This window comes from Cricetulus griseus, chromosome 3 (assembly GCF_003668045.3).
Source record: "Cricetulus griseus strain 17A/GY chromosome 3, alternate assembly CriGri-PICRH-1.0, whole genome shotgun sequence".
NCBI classification, from domain to species: domain Eukaryota; kingdom Metazoa; phylum Chordata; class Mammalia; order Rodentia; family Cricetidae; genus Cricetulus; species Cricetulus griseus.
Genome location: NC_048596.1, coordinates 277,377,279 through 277,390,863, shown reverse-complemented (window position 1 = coordinate 277,390,863; position 13,585 = coordinate 277,377,279). Strand labels below are relative to the sequence as shown.

Below are 13,585 nucleotides of genomic sequence, written 5' to 3'. Positions count from 1 at the left end.
TATTCATTTCTCTTCCCCCCCCTTTTTTTTTAAACTTTCTTTGATGATTAACTGTTCAAAATGTATAATCTTGATTTTGTTGTCATGAGTGAGTCTTTGTGTCCTGTGATAATAGTTTTGGAGGAGGTTTCAAATTCCAATGAGATAAAAAAAAAAGTGTATTCAATATCTGTTTGAATGTTCTGCATATATAATCTGTCTAGTTGTTCCATAATGTATTTTAGTTCTGGTGTTTATTTGCTTAGTTTTAATTTGGGAGAGCTATCTAAATATAAGAGTAGGGTATTCAAGCCACCCCTATTCCTGTGTGAGGACCTATGAAACATTGTATGCCTCAAATGAATGTGTTTTATGAATTAGGGACTCCAATATCCAGTGTATAAATATTCCCTTCATAATAATGTGGTATCCCTTTTTATATTTTCTTCTCTCATATTTATTTATGAATATAAGTGCATGACAGAAGAGAGTATCAGACCCTACTAGAGATGGTTGTGAGCCACCATGTGGTTGCTGGGAATTGAACTCAGGACCTCTGGGAGTGCAGTCAGTGCCCTTAACCTCTGAGCCATCTCTCAAGTACCCCTTTTATATTTTCTAATTAGCTTTGGTATGACATTTACCTGATATTTGCTTGGTAAATTCTTTTTGGTTTTTTGATATTTTTTTTCCCTTTGCTAGCTGAATGTGTTTCAGGAGACACCATGTGATTGGCTCTTGTCTTCACTACTGAATTCTATAAAACTTTCAAGGAAGATCTCATACCAATTAATAACTTGCTCCACAAAATAGAAACGGAAAGAACGTTTCATACCAAAACCAGGTAAAAGCATAACAACTAAAAAGAAAACTACAGACTAATTTTTTATTTTTAATGACTATAGACAAAAAATTTCAACAAAATCCTTGCAAATTAGGGTCTGGAGAGATGGTTCATTTGGTAAGAACATGAGTTGGTCTTCCACAGGTCCCGAGTTCAAATCCCAGCAACCACATGGTGGCTCACAACCATCTGTTGTGAGATCTGGTGCCATCTTCTGGCATGCCAGCATACATGCAGGCAGAACACTGTGTACATAATAAAAATCTTTTATTTAAAAAAACTCAGAAACGAAATTTAGGAACACATTAAGATCATACATTATGAACAACTAGGCTTCATTCTGGAGAGACAAGTTTAGCTCAACATAGATAATCAAAAATGTAATACTATGTAAACAAACTTAAAGGCAGAAACCACACAATGTCAAAAAGGCTTTGTTAAAATTCAACATGCCTTTGTCCTGGAGATGTTAGGAATAGATGGGTTGGATCATACTTTAAAATAATAGAGGCTATATCCGTGGCTGGCTGTGTGGCTGCCCTGGCATCGTCCGCCCTCCTTTTCTCAATCCTTGCTTGCTCTTTCTCTAGCCTAGATTTCTCCTACTATTTATTCTCTCTCCTGCCAGGCCCCCCTATTTTTTTCTCCTGCCTCGCTATTATCCGTTCAGCTCTTTATTAGACCAGTCAAGTGTTTTAGACAAGCAAAGTAACACAGTTATACAGAGGTAAACAAATGCAACATAAAAGAATGTAACACATCTTTGCATCATTAAACAAATATTCCATGGCGTAAGTGGATGTCACACATCTTAAACTGATATTCCACTACAGCAAAATCAGTATTTAAAAGAACAAGTCAAAGCCAGGCATGGTGGCCCTTGCACGCCTCCAACCGAAGCCCTCGGGAGGCAGTGGCGGGGCAGGGGCAGGGGGGGAGGAGAAGGGAGGGGCAGGGGGCAGGGCAGGGGCAGGGGGGGCAGGGGGGGAGGGAGAAGGGAGGGGCAGGGGCAGGGGCAGGGGGGGAGGGAGAAGGGAGGGGCAGGGGCAGGGGCAGGGGCAGGGGCAGGGCAGGGGGCAGGGGGGAGGGAGAAGGGAGGGCAAGGGAGGGCGGGGGAGGGAGAAGGGGGGCAGGGGGCAGGGGGCAGGGCAGGGGCATGCAGGTCTATGCGAGTCCATAGCCGTGTGGTGTACAGAGCAAACTCCAGGTGACCCGAGTCTACACAGGCCTTCCTTGCCTCAAAACGCAACAAACCACAGCAAAGCACTGCGGGGCAGCTTTGGAGCTCCCGGCCTGGGGCAGGGCGGAGGGGCGTGGGCGCCGCCTCGCTGAGTACTTATGCTGCTCCCTAGAGACCCCGTCTGCGCAGGGCCGAGCGGCCTCAGCGGGAGTCCAGCCCGGCGTCCAGAGCGACGGGCGTTGGCGATGGTTGCTCCACCCTGACGGGAGGGAAAAGGCGTCCATCTCAGCCTCGGCCGGGACGAGGAAGCTTCCACCGCAGCCGGCCGGAAACGGCGCGGGGCGACTTCCGGAGCCTTCAGACCCGGAAGCGGGCCGGGAGGGCGTGGCCGGGGGCGTGGCCGGGGCGCAGGCATGGAGGCGCCGCTGCCGCCGCGGGAGTCTGCGCGCTGGGTGGCGGGGCGCAGTCGGGACGTGCGCGTGGACCCCGCGGGCGTGCGCCGGGCGGCCGAGCTGCTGCTGCCCGCGGCCTCGGCCTGGCGCGTGCAGCACTGGAAGGAGCTGCACGCGCTCAACCCGCGCGGGGCAGACGAGGCGGCGCTCGCCTGGGTCTTCGTGGTGGACTCGCTCAACTTCTCCTTCTGGGCCGAGCGCGAGGAGCGCAGGTGCGAGGTGCGCCACGGCGGCGCCGTCCACACCGGCTACTGGGCGCTGTGCGCCGCCGTCAACCGAGCGCTCGACCGAGGTGCGTGTGTGCCTGCCTGCGTGTGTGCCTGCCTGCCTGCCTGCCTGCGTGTGTGCCTGCCTGCCTGCCTGCCTGCCTGCGTGTGTGCCTGCCTGCCCTGCCTGTGCCTGCTGCCTGCCTGCCTGCGTGTGTGCCTGCCTGCCTGCGTGTGTGCCTGCCTGCGTGTGCCTGCCTGCCTGCTGCCTGCCTGCGTGTGTGCCTGCCTGCCTGCGTGTGTGCCTGCTCTGCCCCTGTGTGGCCTGCCTGCAGTGTGCCTGCGTTGTGTGCCTGCCTGCCTGCCTGCCTGCTGATGTGTGTGCCTGCCTGCCTGCCTGCCTTGCCTGCATGTGTGCCTGCCTGCCTGCCTGCCTGCCTAGCGTGTGTGCCTGCCCTGCCTGCCTGCCCTGCCTGCGTGTGTGCCTGCCTGCTGCTGCGTGTGTGCCTGCTGCTGCATGTGTGCCTGCCTGCCTGTGGCCTGCCCTGCCTGCGTGCTGTGCCTGCCTGCCTGCCTGCGTGTGCCTGGCCTGCATGTGTGTCTGCTGCCTGCTTGCCTACCTTGCCTCATGTGTGCCTGCCTGCCCCGCTGCCTGCCTGCGTGTGTGCCTGCCTGCCTGCTGCCTGCATGCCTGCCTGCCTGCCTGCCTGCGCTGCCTGCTGCCTGCCTCGTGTGTGCCTGCCTGAGTGTGTGCCTGCCTGCCTGCCTGCCTGCCTGCGTGTGCTGCCTGCCTGGCCTGCGTGTGTGCCTGCCTGCCTGCCTGCGTAGTGTGCCTGCCTGCCTGCTGCGTGTGTGCCTGCCCTTGCGTGTGCCTGCCTGCTGCCTGCCTGCCTGCGTGTGTGCCTGCGTGTGTGCTGCCTTGCCTGCCTGCCTGCCTGTGTGCGTGCTGCCTGCCTTTGTGTTGCGTGCCTGCCTGCCTGCGTGTGTGCACTGCCTGCCTGCCTGCGTGTGTGCCTGCCTGCCTGCGTGTGTGCATCCTCCATCCGTCCGTCCGGGTCCCTCCGTGTTCAGCCGGCCAAGCCAGGGGCAGTGGGGGGGGGGCGGGGAGACACGACACGACGACACAAAGCCAGTTTTTTAAAACAAAAGTCCGGGCTGGAGAGAGAGCTCAGAGGTTAAGAGCTCTGGCTGCTCTTCCTGAAGTCTTGAGTTCAGTTCCCAGCACCCACATGATGGCTCACCACAACCATCTATAATGAGATCTGTGCCCTCTTCTGACATGCAGGCATGCATGCTGGCAGAACACTGTGTACCTAATAATAAAATATTTAAACAACAACAAAAAAGTCCGCTTAAGTTGGGTGTCCTCGCTCCTGTCTGCAGTCCCAGCACTCCAGGGAGGGTCCCTGTGGGGTCTAAGCCAGCCTGAGCTTGCCTAGAGGAGAGCGAGACCCTGTCACAAGAAAACAAATGAGAAATGAACGAACGCTGCCTGAAGAAGAAGAAAGGGACACATTATAGAACTTTTTATGCCAGGAAACTACAGTTTTTCACATTGCTATCCTAAGGACACAGAGAGGGGTGGGGCTGCTTCAGGTTGTTATTTGTGCAGCTCTGATGCATGTCTGGAGCACTCATTTGGTTATTTATTCTGGGGTTATTTATTTTATTTGCTGTTTGTTTGTTTGTGCCCACGGAGGCCACAGAGGACGTCGATCCCCTTGCACTACAGTTACAGAAGCAGGTGAAGCACCTTGAGGGTGCTGGGAATTGAACTCTAGGCCTCTGAGAGAAAGACAGTCTCACCGAGTAGCCCTGGCCTCGAAGGGATCCCATCCTGCTGCCTCTACCTCCGAATGCTCCGAGTAGGCCGGCGCTAGCACACTCCCAATTCTTTACCACACATTTGATTCCGTGTTATTTGCAACTTCTAAAAATCTGTGAATGTTCTCTTTAAAGGGATACCAGTAACCAGCGCCTCCTACTACGCCACGGTGACTCTAGATGAAGTTCGGGATATATTTCGTTCAGATACAGCCGTGCCCATGCCTTTACTAGAAGAGAGGCATCGAATTCTCAACGAAACTGGGAAGATTCTGCTGGAGAAGTTTGGAGGCTCTTTTCTTAATTGTGTCCAAAAAAGTGAAAAAAGTGCACAGAAGCTAATGCGCCTGGTTGTTGAAAATTTTCCTTCTTACAGAGACGAGGCACAGTTTGAGGTGAGTTTGTTGCTGGCGGATTTTAGAGTTCGTAATAATTCCAAGTTAATGCTTTTTTTCTTCAGAGCAGGTTTTTGTTTTTTGTTTTTAGTTCAAATTAGGAACAAGCTTGCTTCGCATGTCAATCCCTTCTCCCTCTCCCACCCCTCCCCCAACCTCCCACCTGCTCCCCACCCTACCCACCCTCCCACTCCCCAGGCAGGGTAGGGTCCTTGACGGTGGCTCCCCAAAGTCGACCACATGATCCTTGGGCTGGGCCTAGGCCCTTCCCCATGTGTCCAGGGCAAGAGTGCATCCCTTCACGTGGGATGGGCTCTCAAAGTCCCTTCTTACACCAGGGAAAAATACTGATCAACTACCAGGGGCCCCCTAGAATGCGAAGGCCTCCTCATTGACATCCATGTTCAGGGGTCTGGATCAGTCCTGTGCTGGCCTCCCAGACAGCAACTGGGATGCATGTCAGAGCGGATGTTTTTTTGAGACAGGGTTTCTCTGTGTCCAGAGTTTTTTTTTTTAGGCTAGCAACTTAAAATTTGAAGCTTGTTTCCTGTGGACGAGAAGAAGTAACAAAATTAGAGTTTCAAATGCATTACGTTTTGTTTTACAGTCAGAGATTCCTTTTCTTTTGTCTTTTATTCCTTTAAGATATTTCAACACTCAGCCGGGCGTTGGTGGCGCACGCCTTTAATCCCAGCACTCGGGAGGCAGAGGCAGGCAGATCTCTGTGAGTTCGAGGCCAGCCTGGTCTACAGAGCCAGTGCCAGGACAGCCTCCAAAGCCACAGAGAAACCCTGTCTCGAAGTAGGTAAATCGTGAGGCTTATGTATTCATTATGTTTTCGGGTCAGGGTTGTGTGCTGTAATGCACAGTGAGTGGAGGTCAGAGAGCAACATTTGGGAGTCAGTTTCACCATGCGGGTCGTTGGGCAGCACAGACCTTAGCTTGTGGAACCATCTTGCTGTCGGGTCCTTTTACTCTCTGAAATCTTAGCAACAGAATAGGATTGTTGCACCCTTGATTTGTTTTTTGAAACAGTATATTTCCGTCCAGTGCCGTTTTTAAATAGTATACACTAAGATCTCAGAAGGCACCATCGGTGATATGTATTCTCCAATCACCAGGGGAAAAGGATTTCCTTTTACAAACGAGCTCAGATCCTTGTGGCGGACACGTGGAGTGTGTTGGAAGGAAAGGGTGACGGCTGCTTTGAGGACATATCCAGCATCACCATGTTTGCTGACTACAGACTGCCTCAGATTCTTGTTTACCTTGGCGCCCTGAAATACTCGGACGATCTGCTGAAGAGGCTCCATAGAGGTTTGCAGCCTACACCCTTGTCTGCTGAGTCTGCTCGGTTTTGTTTCCAAACAACTCTCCTCTGCCTACAAAACAGCACTCATGTGCTGGGTGAGGCAGAGGTTACTACTGAGGTAGACGCCCACGCACACGGTGGGGTGGGGTGTTCCAGGCAGCGTGGGCTGCATGGGGAGATCCTCTGTTGAGTGAGGCATGGTGACACACTAATCCCAGCACTCAGTGGGCAGAGGCAGGCGGATCTCTGTGAGTTCAAGGTCAGCCTGGTCTACAAAGCGAGTGCCAGGACAGCTAGGACTACACAGAGAAACCCTGTCTCAAAAAAAAAACCAACAAAAAAGAAGAAGAATGAAACATGTAAGGCAACTGAAATGTAGAGAAAATGGCTTTCCTTGTTTACACTGTGGCATGTGGACATTATTGAAACTCTGCTTACTTGGACATTATCATTTCAGAGCTTGATAAAAGAAATCTAGGTTTGTTACATGGAGGTGTGTGAAGTGGTGTAGTGATTAATGTGTGTTCATTATTGAGCTGAGTGAATACATTGTGATACAAAGATAGCAACAGAGAAGTGGTCAGTACAGGATTCCAAGTCAGGAGAGTTGGGGTTGGCCATGGAGTTATCTTTCTCAGGCTTCCTGTTTGTCATGACTGGACAGTTTTCAGACATAGGGCTGGGCATCTCAGGTGTTAGGTAAGGTAGAGCAAAAAGTTCCTGTGAATGTGACTTCTTATAAGAGAAGTGACGATTTCATATTAGTTTATTTCTTAGGTGGAGGAGTTTCTATTTTTCTTTTTTTTTTTCATTTATTTATTTATTTTTGGCTTTTCGAGACAGGGCTTCTCTGAACTGGCTTGCTTTTTTATTTTTTTAAAAGATTTATTTTATTTATAGTGTTCTGCATGCAGGTATGCCTGCATGCCAGCAGAGGGCACCAGATCCTATTGTAGATGGTTGTGAGCCACCTTGTGGTGGCTGGAAATTGAACTCAGAACCTCTGGAAGAGCAGGTAATGCTCTTAACCTCCTAGCCATTGCGCCAGCCCTGCTTTTTTATTTTTAAGACAAAGTTTTTATGATTAATCATTTTCTCTTGTGAAATAAATATTGTTATTATCCATCTAGAGTTGGCCCGGGTTTTGTGCTGCCTTGAGCAGTCCTTTCTGTCTCTTTTTTCATTTGAAAAGTAACAAACTTGTTACATTGTAATGCTCTGCCGGTGGCAGTGGTGGCCCAGTGGCAGCTCACACCTTTAAATCCCAGCACTTGGGAGGCAAAGACAGGAGGATCTCTGAGTTACAGGCCAGCCTGGTCTAGAAAGCTAGTTCCAGGACATGTTCCAAACCCGTCTTGAAAAACCAAAAAAGAAAAAAAAAAAAAAAAAAAAAAGGAATTGATTAATTATTAGACACCTTAAGTTTTTATGACATTTTAAAATTCTCTATAAGCGTGGGTGTGTGGGCATTCACCTAAATTCAGCTGATCCATTGTGAGACAAGGCCTCATGTGTAGCCCAGGTGGCCCAGATTTTCAGCCTTCTGCTACAGCTTCCCAGGACTTCCCAGAAGCCAGGACTACAAACCACTGTGTCTAATCCATTTCCTGTTTTCAAATGAAGTCACATTCACAGGGAGCAAAAGTTAGGGTATTGTGTAACAAATTATGCTAACATTTACTGTCTTGCAGTTTCTGTGGGAATATGGGTTCTGCATAGCTGGGCTCCTCTGGTCAAGGCTGCAGTCTGAGCTGGGGCTCTGCTTAGTTGGTATCTTCTGCCTTAGGTCACTCTCTCAGTTGTCTAGGCAGTTTTAGCAAATGAGAGTTAAGTTTGAAGGAATTGATAAACAGAAAAGAAGGCTTGGGCTTCTGTGCCAGCATCTGAGGCAAAGGAAGTGGGAGAACCCCGTTAATCTTCATTCTCCCACTGGCCACGCAGCGGGGATGTTGGAGAGAGAGCAGCATTTCTGGAGGTTAGAGGTTGGATGCAGCCTGCCGGGCTTCAGACCATCCCCCAGCTGGCCAGGTACCCTGAATGGTCCTGCCCAGAGCCCAGGGAATGAGCAGCATCCAGCTGAGCTTTAGTGGTGTCAGAGCAGCCTGCCCCCACTTCCTTCTGAGCTCAGGCTTGCCTGCTGCGTCGTCACAAGCACCACAAAAGGACAGCCATGGTGAATAAACCATTGAAGGAAGACAACGAGATGCCAAGATGCCGGTGGCTCTGAGAGGGGGGTTGCTGTTCTTAATCATAGTTTTGAAGAGAAGGAGCTGAGTTTAAAAAAATATGCAAGGTCACCTTTTGGTGAATCTCTAAAACAATAAGCCAGAAATATGAGTCAAAGAAGGTGGCCAAGAAATCTTAAAGAACTTTGCAGAAGTTTTGGCAAGAATGTAGTTTATTCTTTACAGAATAGAACATACTCAGGATGATTAAGTTACCTTTTTTTGGGGGGGGGGGTTGGTTTTTCGAGACAGGGTTTCTCTGTGGCTTTGGACGCTGTCCTGGAACTAGCTCTTGTAGACCAGGATGGTCTCGAACTCACAGAGATCCACCTGCCTCTGCCTCCCGAGTGTTGGGATTAAAGGCGTGCGCCACCAACGCCCAGCTGATTAAGTTAACTTTAAAACTAGCAAAAAAAAAAGTGTTTCATTTGATTTAAAAAATGATCCATAAATCTTGATAAACAGTCCTCAATATAACAGAAAGTGTTCTGCTTTGAAGTTTAGCTGAACAAAAACAGAAATTAATTTCTATCAATACCATTTCTTACTCTAAGAAAAACGATAACAGAGGGACTTAGTCAGGGCTATGTTGAGATTCTGAGCAGCTCAGTAGTTGCCACCGATGGAACCCTACAGAATGGAGAAATATGATTTGACACGTTTCCCCTTCCTTTTCTGCTGAAATCAGCCATGAAAATGCTGTAGTGCTTTAGGTTCAGTATTGTGCTTATGGTCTGTGAAGGACTCTGGCAGGCACAAGCATGGCACACATGGCACCAGCCGGTTTTTCCGTTTACTCTTTCTCCCACGATAAAACCGTTAGATCATGTCGGGCAGTGGTGGCACACATCTTTAATCCCAGCACTTGCGGTACAGAGGCAGGTGGATCTCTGTGAATTCGAGGCCAGCCTGGTCTACATAGTGAGTTCCAGGACAGCCAAGGCTACACAGAGAAACCCTGTCTCAAAAAACAAACAAACAAACAGAGAATCCTTTAACTTTAGGGCTACCATACCTTCATCTAGCAAATTTACTTGAGGAACCAGTATGTGCAAAGTGTAATGCTAGGTCCTGTGGGTACTGAGACAAGCAAGCCAGACACAGCCTCTGTCTCTGTGAGTTTACCTTGTAAACTTGCATTAATGCCTAGGTTTATAAATGATTTTTTTTCTTTCCCTCCTTTAATTCTTGCAGGAGAAATGCTCTCGAATGGAGAGAGACAAGAGGTGGAAATTAGAGGCTGCTCGATTTGGTGTGTTGAGCTGATTCGGGATTGTCTTCTGGAGCTTCTTGAAAAAAGGGGAGAGAAACCGCAGGGTGAGGTCAACTCCGTTCTTCTGGATTATTACCTGTGGGACTATGCCCGAGACCACAGGGACGACATGAGAGGAATTCCATTTCATCGCACACGCTGCATTTATTACTGACCCTGAATGTAAATGGGTCCAGTGGAAATAATTGCACTTTTAGATCATACAGTCATTTGTACAATCTTGGTTTGATATATAGAAATTATAGGAATGGGTAATTGACTATCCAGTCTTAGTTCCCCCCCACACACACACACCTTGGCATATCATTGTGTATCCCACAACCTCATAATTGTATAGCATAGTCTTCAAACGATAATACCCATGTCTCTAGTTGGTAGCTTTCTCAACTTGTAGTCATTTTCTTCCTCTTTCCATTTTTTGTATTTTTATGGTCCTGGGGATCAAACTTAATGACTTTGTGTATGCTAGGCAAGTGCTCTACCACTGAGTCACGCCTAGCTTAGTTATTTTCTATGTGCTATAACAATTTAATATTAGATGGAGTATTGTTTTTATTAAAATAACTTACTGTGCTTGGTATGGCTGCACACGCATGTAAACTCGGAAGGTAGAGCTGAGGAATCGTGAGTTCTAGGCCATCCTGAACTATCTGAAAAATCAAAAGTGCTAAAGAGACCGCTCCCCAATTATGGACATTTGCATCTCTTGTAGAGGACATGAGTTTGGTTTCCAGACCCACATTGGGCACTAACAACTACCAGTAACTCTAGTTCCAAGAGATCCAGTGCCTTCTGCTGGCTTATACTGTAACCCACATATGTGTGCACACACGCACATACACACAAAGTAACTCAAAAAACAGGGCTATGAATGCAGTACAGTTGGTAGATTGCGTGCCTACCATGAACAAGGGCCTGAGTTCAGTTCCCAGCACTCTAGAATACTAAGTGTGTGGCGTTGCACACCTGTAGTCCCAGCACTGAGGAGATGGAGTCAGGAAGGAGACATTCAAGGCCATCAGCCTCAGCCAGATAGTACAAACCTAACCTAGAATACGTAAGAACTTGCATTATTTTAAGTACAGCATTTTAATTCTTTGAGAATATTAAATCATGTACTGATCATATTTACCCCCAGTCCACTCTTACCTCACCACCCACCTCAAGACCTTGTCTTAGAAAAAAATTAAAAAGGTCAAGCTTGGCATTTTATTTGGGGCTTTTCATTGGTAATAGTGAGTTTTGAACATAGTGGCTTTCCAGTGTTGAATATCTGTTCGCCTTAGTATTTGTCTTTAGAGTTTACTGGAATTAATAAGATCTCTGAAACTTTCCTTAACCCTGCAGTGGAATATTATCACTAAGATAGACTTTTCCAGGTGTAATTTTAGGAGACTTAGGGTGGGGTGCTTTCCTGTCACATAGATAAGTGCTGAAGCTCTGGTGCAGCTGGTTAGTGCAGGGAGATGAATGCCCTCGCACTCTCAACCCTTCCTTCTCACTGTCACCACATAGATGGGGGTTACTCTGGGTCCAGGCACCTTACTGCCATCTGCTGGACACGTGGCGGTCACTGCATGTGGAGGGGTCTCCTGACTTGAGCAGTGCACAGCTTTACTAAGTAGCTGGTGCCTGTCCCTCCTGGTGTGACTCAGGAGCTGGTGAATCCTGTGCCCATCCAGAGGTGGGTGTGAGGCACTGTCATCCTGTCTCCTTTTTTGTGACCAGGAAGGACACAGGGATGTGTCTCTTCTCTGAGAGATAGTCTGTCAAAGCATGGCAGCTGAGACAATAGTAGCCTTTGTTTTTATTCCATTCAGTGTTGGGAATGGGACCCAGGGCCTCTGGCATTCTGTGGGCAAGCACGCTACCACAGAGCCACATCCTCCCCTCACTGTAGCCAATTTGAGGACCCAGAGCTCTGCTGTACCTGTGGTTGGTGCCTGTTCTGCTGGTGAGCTTCATGCTTGGGATAAAAACACATTACATTTTAACTTTGAGTTGCTATTTACTCTGTGTGCACATGCATGTGCTTGCCATGGGACATGTATGGAATAGAGGGTAACTTGCAGATGTTGAGTGTCTGCTACCACCATGTGGGGTTCCAGTGGTCCAGTGCTAGTGACCAGGCTTGGTGGCAGGCACCTTTACCCGCTGAGCCATCTTACCAGCCCTCAATTAGTTTTCTCTAACTTATACTCAAAAACATCGTAACTGATGGATTTCAACTTAATCTTTGTACTCTAGCCACCTTCTGTGCAGGACCTGTACAGCTCTGAGACAGGCTGTCATTCAGCCGTGGCTGGCAACTCATGTAGAGAAGGCTAGCCTCAAACTCACAGAGATCCACTGCCTCTGCTTTCTGAGTGCTGGGATTAAAAGGTGTGAGCCACCATACACATTATAAATATTTTAAAAAGATTTAACGACCGTGTGTGTTGTGTGTGTATGTTCTGTATGTGTGTATGTTGGGTGTGTGGTGTGTGTGTGTATGCATGCCTGGATGGGTTTGTGTGCACCGTGTGCATGCAGGTTCTTGTAAAGACTAGAGTTGTCAGACTTCTGTGTAATTAGTCACAGGGGGTTATACGCTGCCTGATGTAGGTGCCCAGAACCAAACCAAGGTCCTCTGACAGAAGCAAGTGTTCTTCACTGCTCCAGCCCATTTCAGAAAGTAGTTTTCACTAACACTCTACTAATCATGGCTCTGCCTGCATGGTACCACTCCATCATGACGTTGCTCCATCAAAGCAGAGGGTGCGCTGTCCAGGCTGCTTTCAGAAACTGTTTTCTCTATACTACAAATGCAGTTGTGCATTTGGAAGCCAGGGCACCATATGTCACAAGTAGCTTTACACATTTGTTATGGCCGAGCTCAAGAGTCTATCAACAGGAACATCTGTAGGAAGCCATGGTGGGTCATGCTTGCAGTCTCGGAACTCTAGAGGCAGAGGCAGGAGGATGGCTGTGAGTTTGAGGCCAGTCTGTACGATATAATGAATTCTACTACAATCCAGCCTGGACCATAATATAAGGCCCCATCCAAACAGTAATGACAAAAACCTAAGTAAGCCTATGGGAAACAAAAAAATTTCATTTTTCAGGTGGTGACCTCCAAGATTTTCTCCAAGACATAAGCTGTTAGTTTGATTTTTATAATGTAAAGAACAGCTGTTACAGCCCCATCACTTTCTTGCCCATCTCACTGTTCTCAGGGTATACTAAACTTCAGTTGGTACAGGGTACTAACCAGTATCCTTGTTGCAGGGCTGAAATTCAATTTTTAAAATTCGATTAAATTGAATTTTTTAAACTTTTTTATTTTATTTATTTATTATGTATACAACATTCTGCTTCCATGTATATCTGCACACCAGAAGAGGGGCAGCAGATCTCATAACAGATGGTTGTGAGACACCATGTGGTTGCTGGGAATTGAACTCAGGACCTCTGGAAGAGCAGCCAGCACTCTTAACCTCTGAGCCATCTCTCCAGCCCCCACATTTTTAAAACTTTTATGTGTATCAGTGTTTTGCCTGTGTGTAGCTGTATGCATCATGTGTGGTGCCCAGTGTCCACAGAGGTCAGCAGAGGACATCAGTCTCCTGGAACTAAAGTTGTGAACAGTTGTGAGCCATTGTGTGGTTGCTGGAATCATACTCAGGTCCTCTGCAAGAACAAGTGCTCGTCACTGCTGAGCCACCTGTCCAGCTCCCAGTGCCAGTAAGTTTGCTGAAGCCTGGGTTAAAATGAAGTGAAGGTGGCGAAGCTGGAGACATAGATGGCTCATCAGCCAGAGCGCCAGCTGCTCTTGCACAGGACCCTGGGCTCAATTCCCAGCACCCACATGGTGGTTTACATGTGACTCCAGTCCTACGAGAGTTCTTCATTCAGG

At 48.1% G+C, this 13,585-nt stretch overlaps 1 protein-coding gene across 3 annotated transcripts; it reads left to right on the top strand.

Moving 5' to 3' along the window:
* Positions 1-2,379: 2,379 nt before the first annotated feature.
* On the top strand, positions 2,380-11,684 carry CUNH9orf64 (chromosome unknown C9orf64 homolog). 3 transcript variants are annotated; one of them, XM_027409721.2, is made up of 4 exons: positions 2,380-2,747; positions 4,621-4,880; positions 6,002-6,197; positions 9,612-11,684. In XM_027409721.2, exons 1-4 carry the CDS (start codon positions 2,417-2,419, stop codon positions 9,842-9,844), a joined length of 1,020 nt encoding a protein of 339 aa, XP_027265522.1. In that variant the 5' UTR covers positions 2,380-2,416; the 3' UTR covers positions 9,845-11,684. The 3 variants fall into 3 exon arrangements, with proteins under 3 accessions (XP_027265522.1, XP_035298900.1, XP_027265523.1); XM_035443009.1 differs by having other exon boundaries at positions 6,002-6,310; positions 9,612-9,821; XM_027409722.2 differs by having other exon boundaries at positions 2,432-2,667.
* Positions 11,685-13,585: the final 1,901 nt, after the last annotated feature.

Excerpts from the sequence above, each read along its gene's own strand:
- CUNH9orf64 (XM_027409721.2), top strand. The coding sequence starts at position 2,417 with ATGGAGGCGCCGCTGCCGCCGCGGGAGTCTGCGCGCTGGGTGGCGGGG. Across the intron at positions 4,881-6,001 it reads GAGACGAGGCACAGTTTGAG|GGGAAAAGGATTTCCTTTTA; the intron begins GTGAGTTTGTTG and ends TCCAATCACCAG. Across the intron at positions 6,198-9,611 it reads GCTGAAGAGGCTCCATAGAG|GAGAAATGCTCTCGAATGGA; the intron begins GTTTGCAGCCTA and ends TAATTCTTGCAG.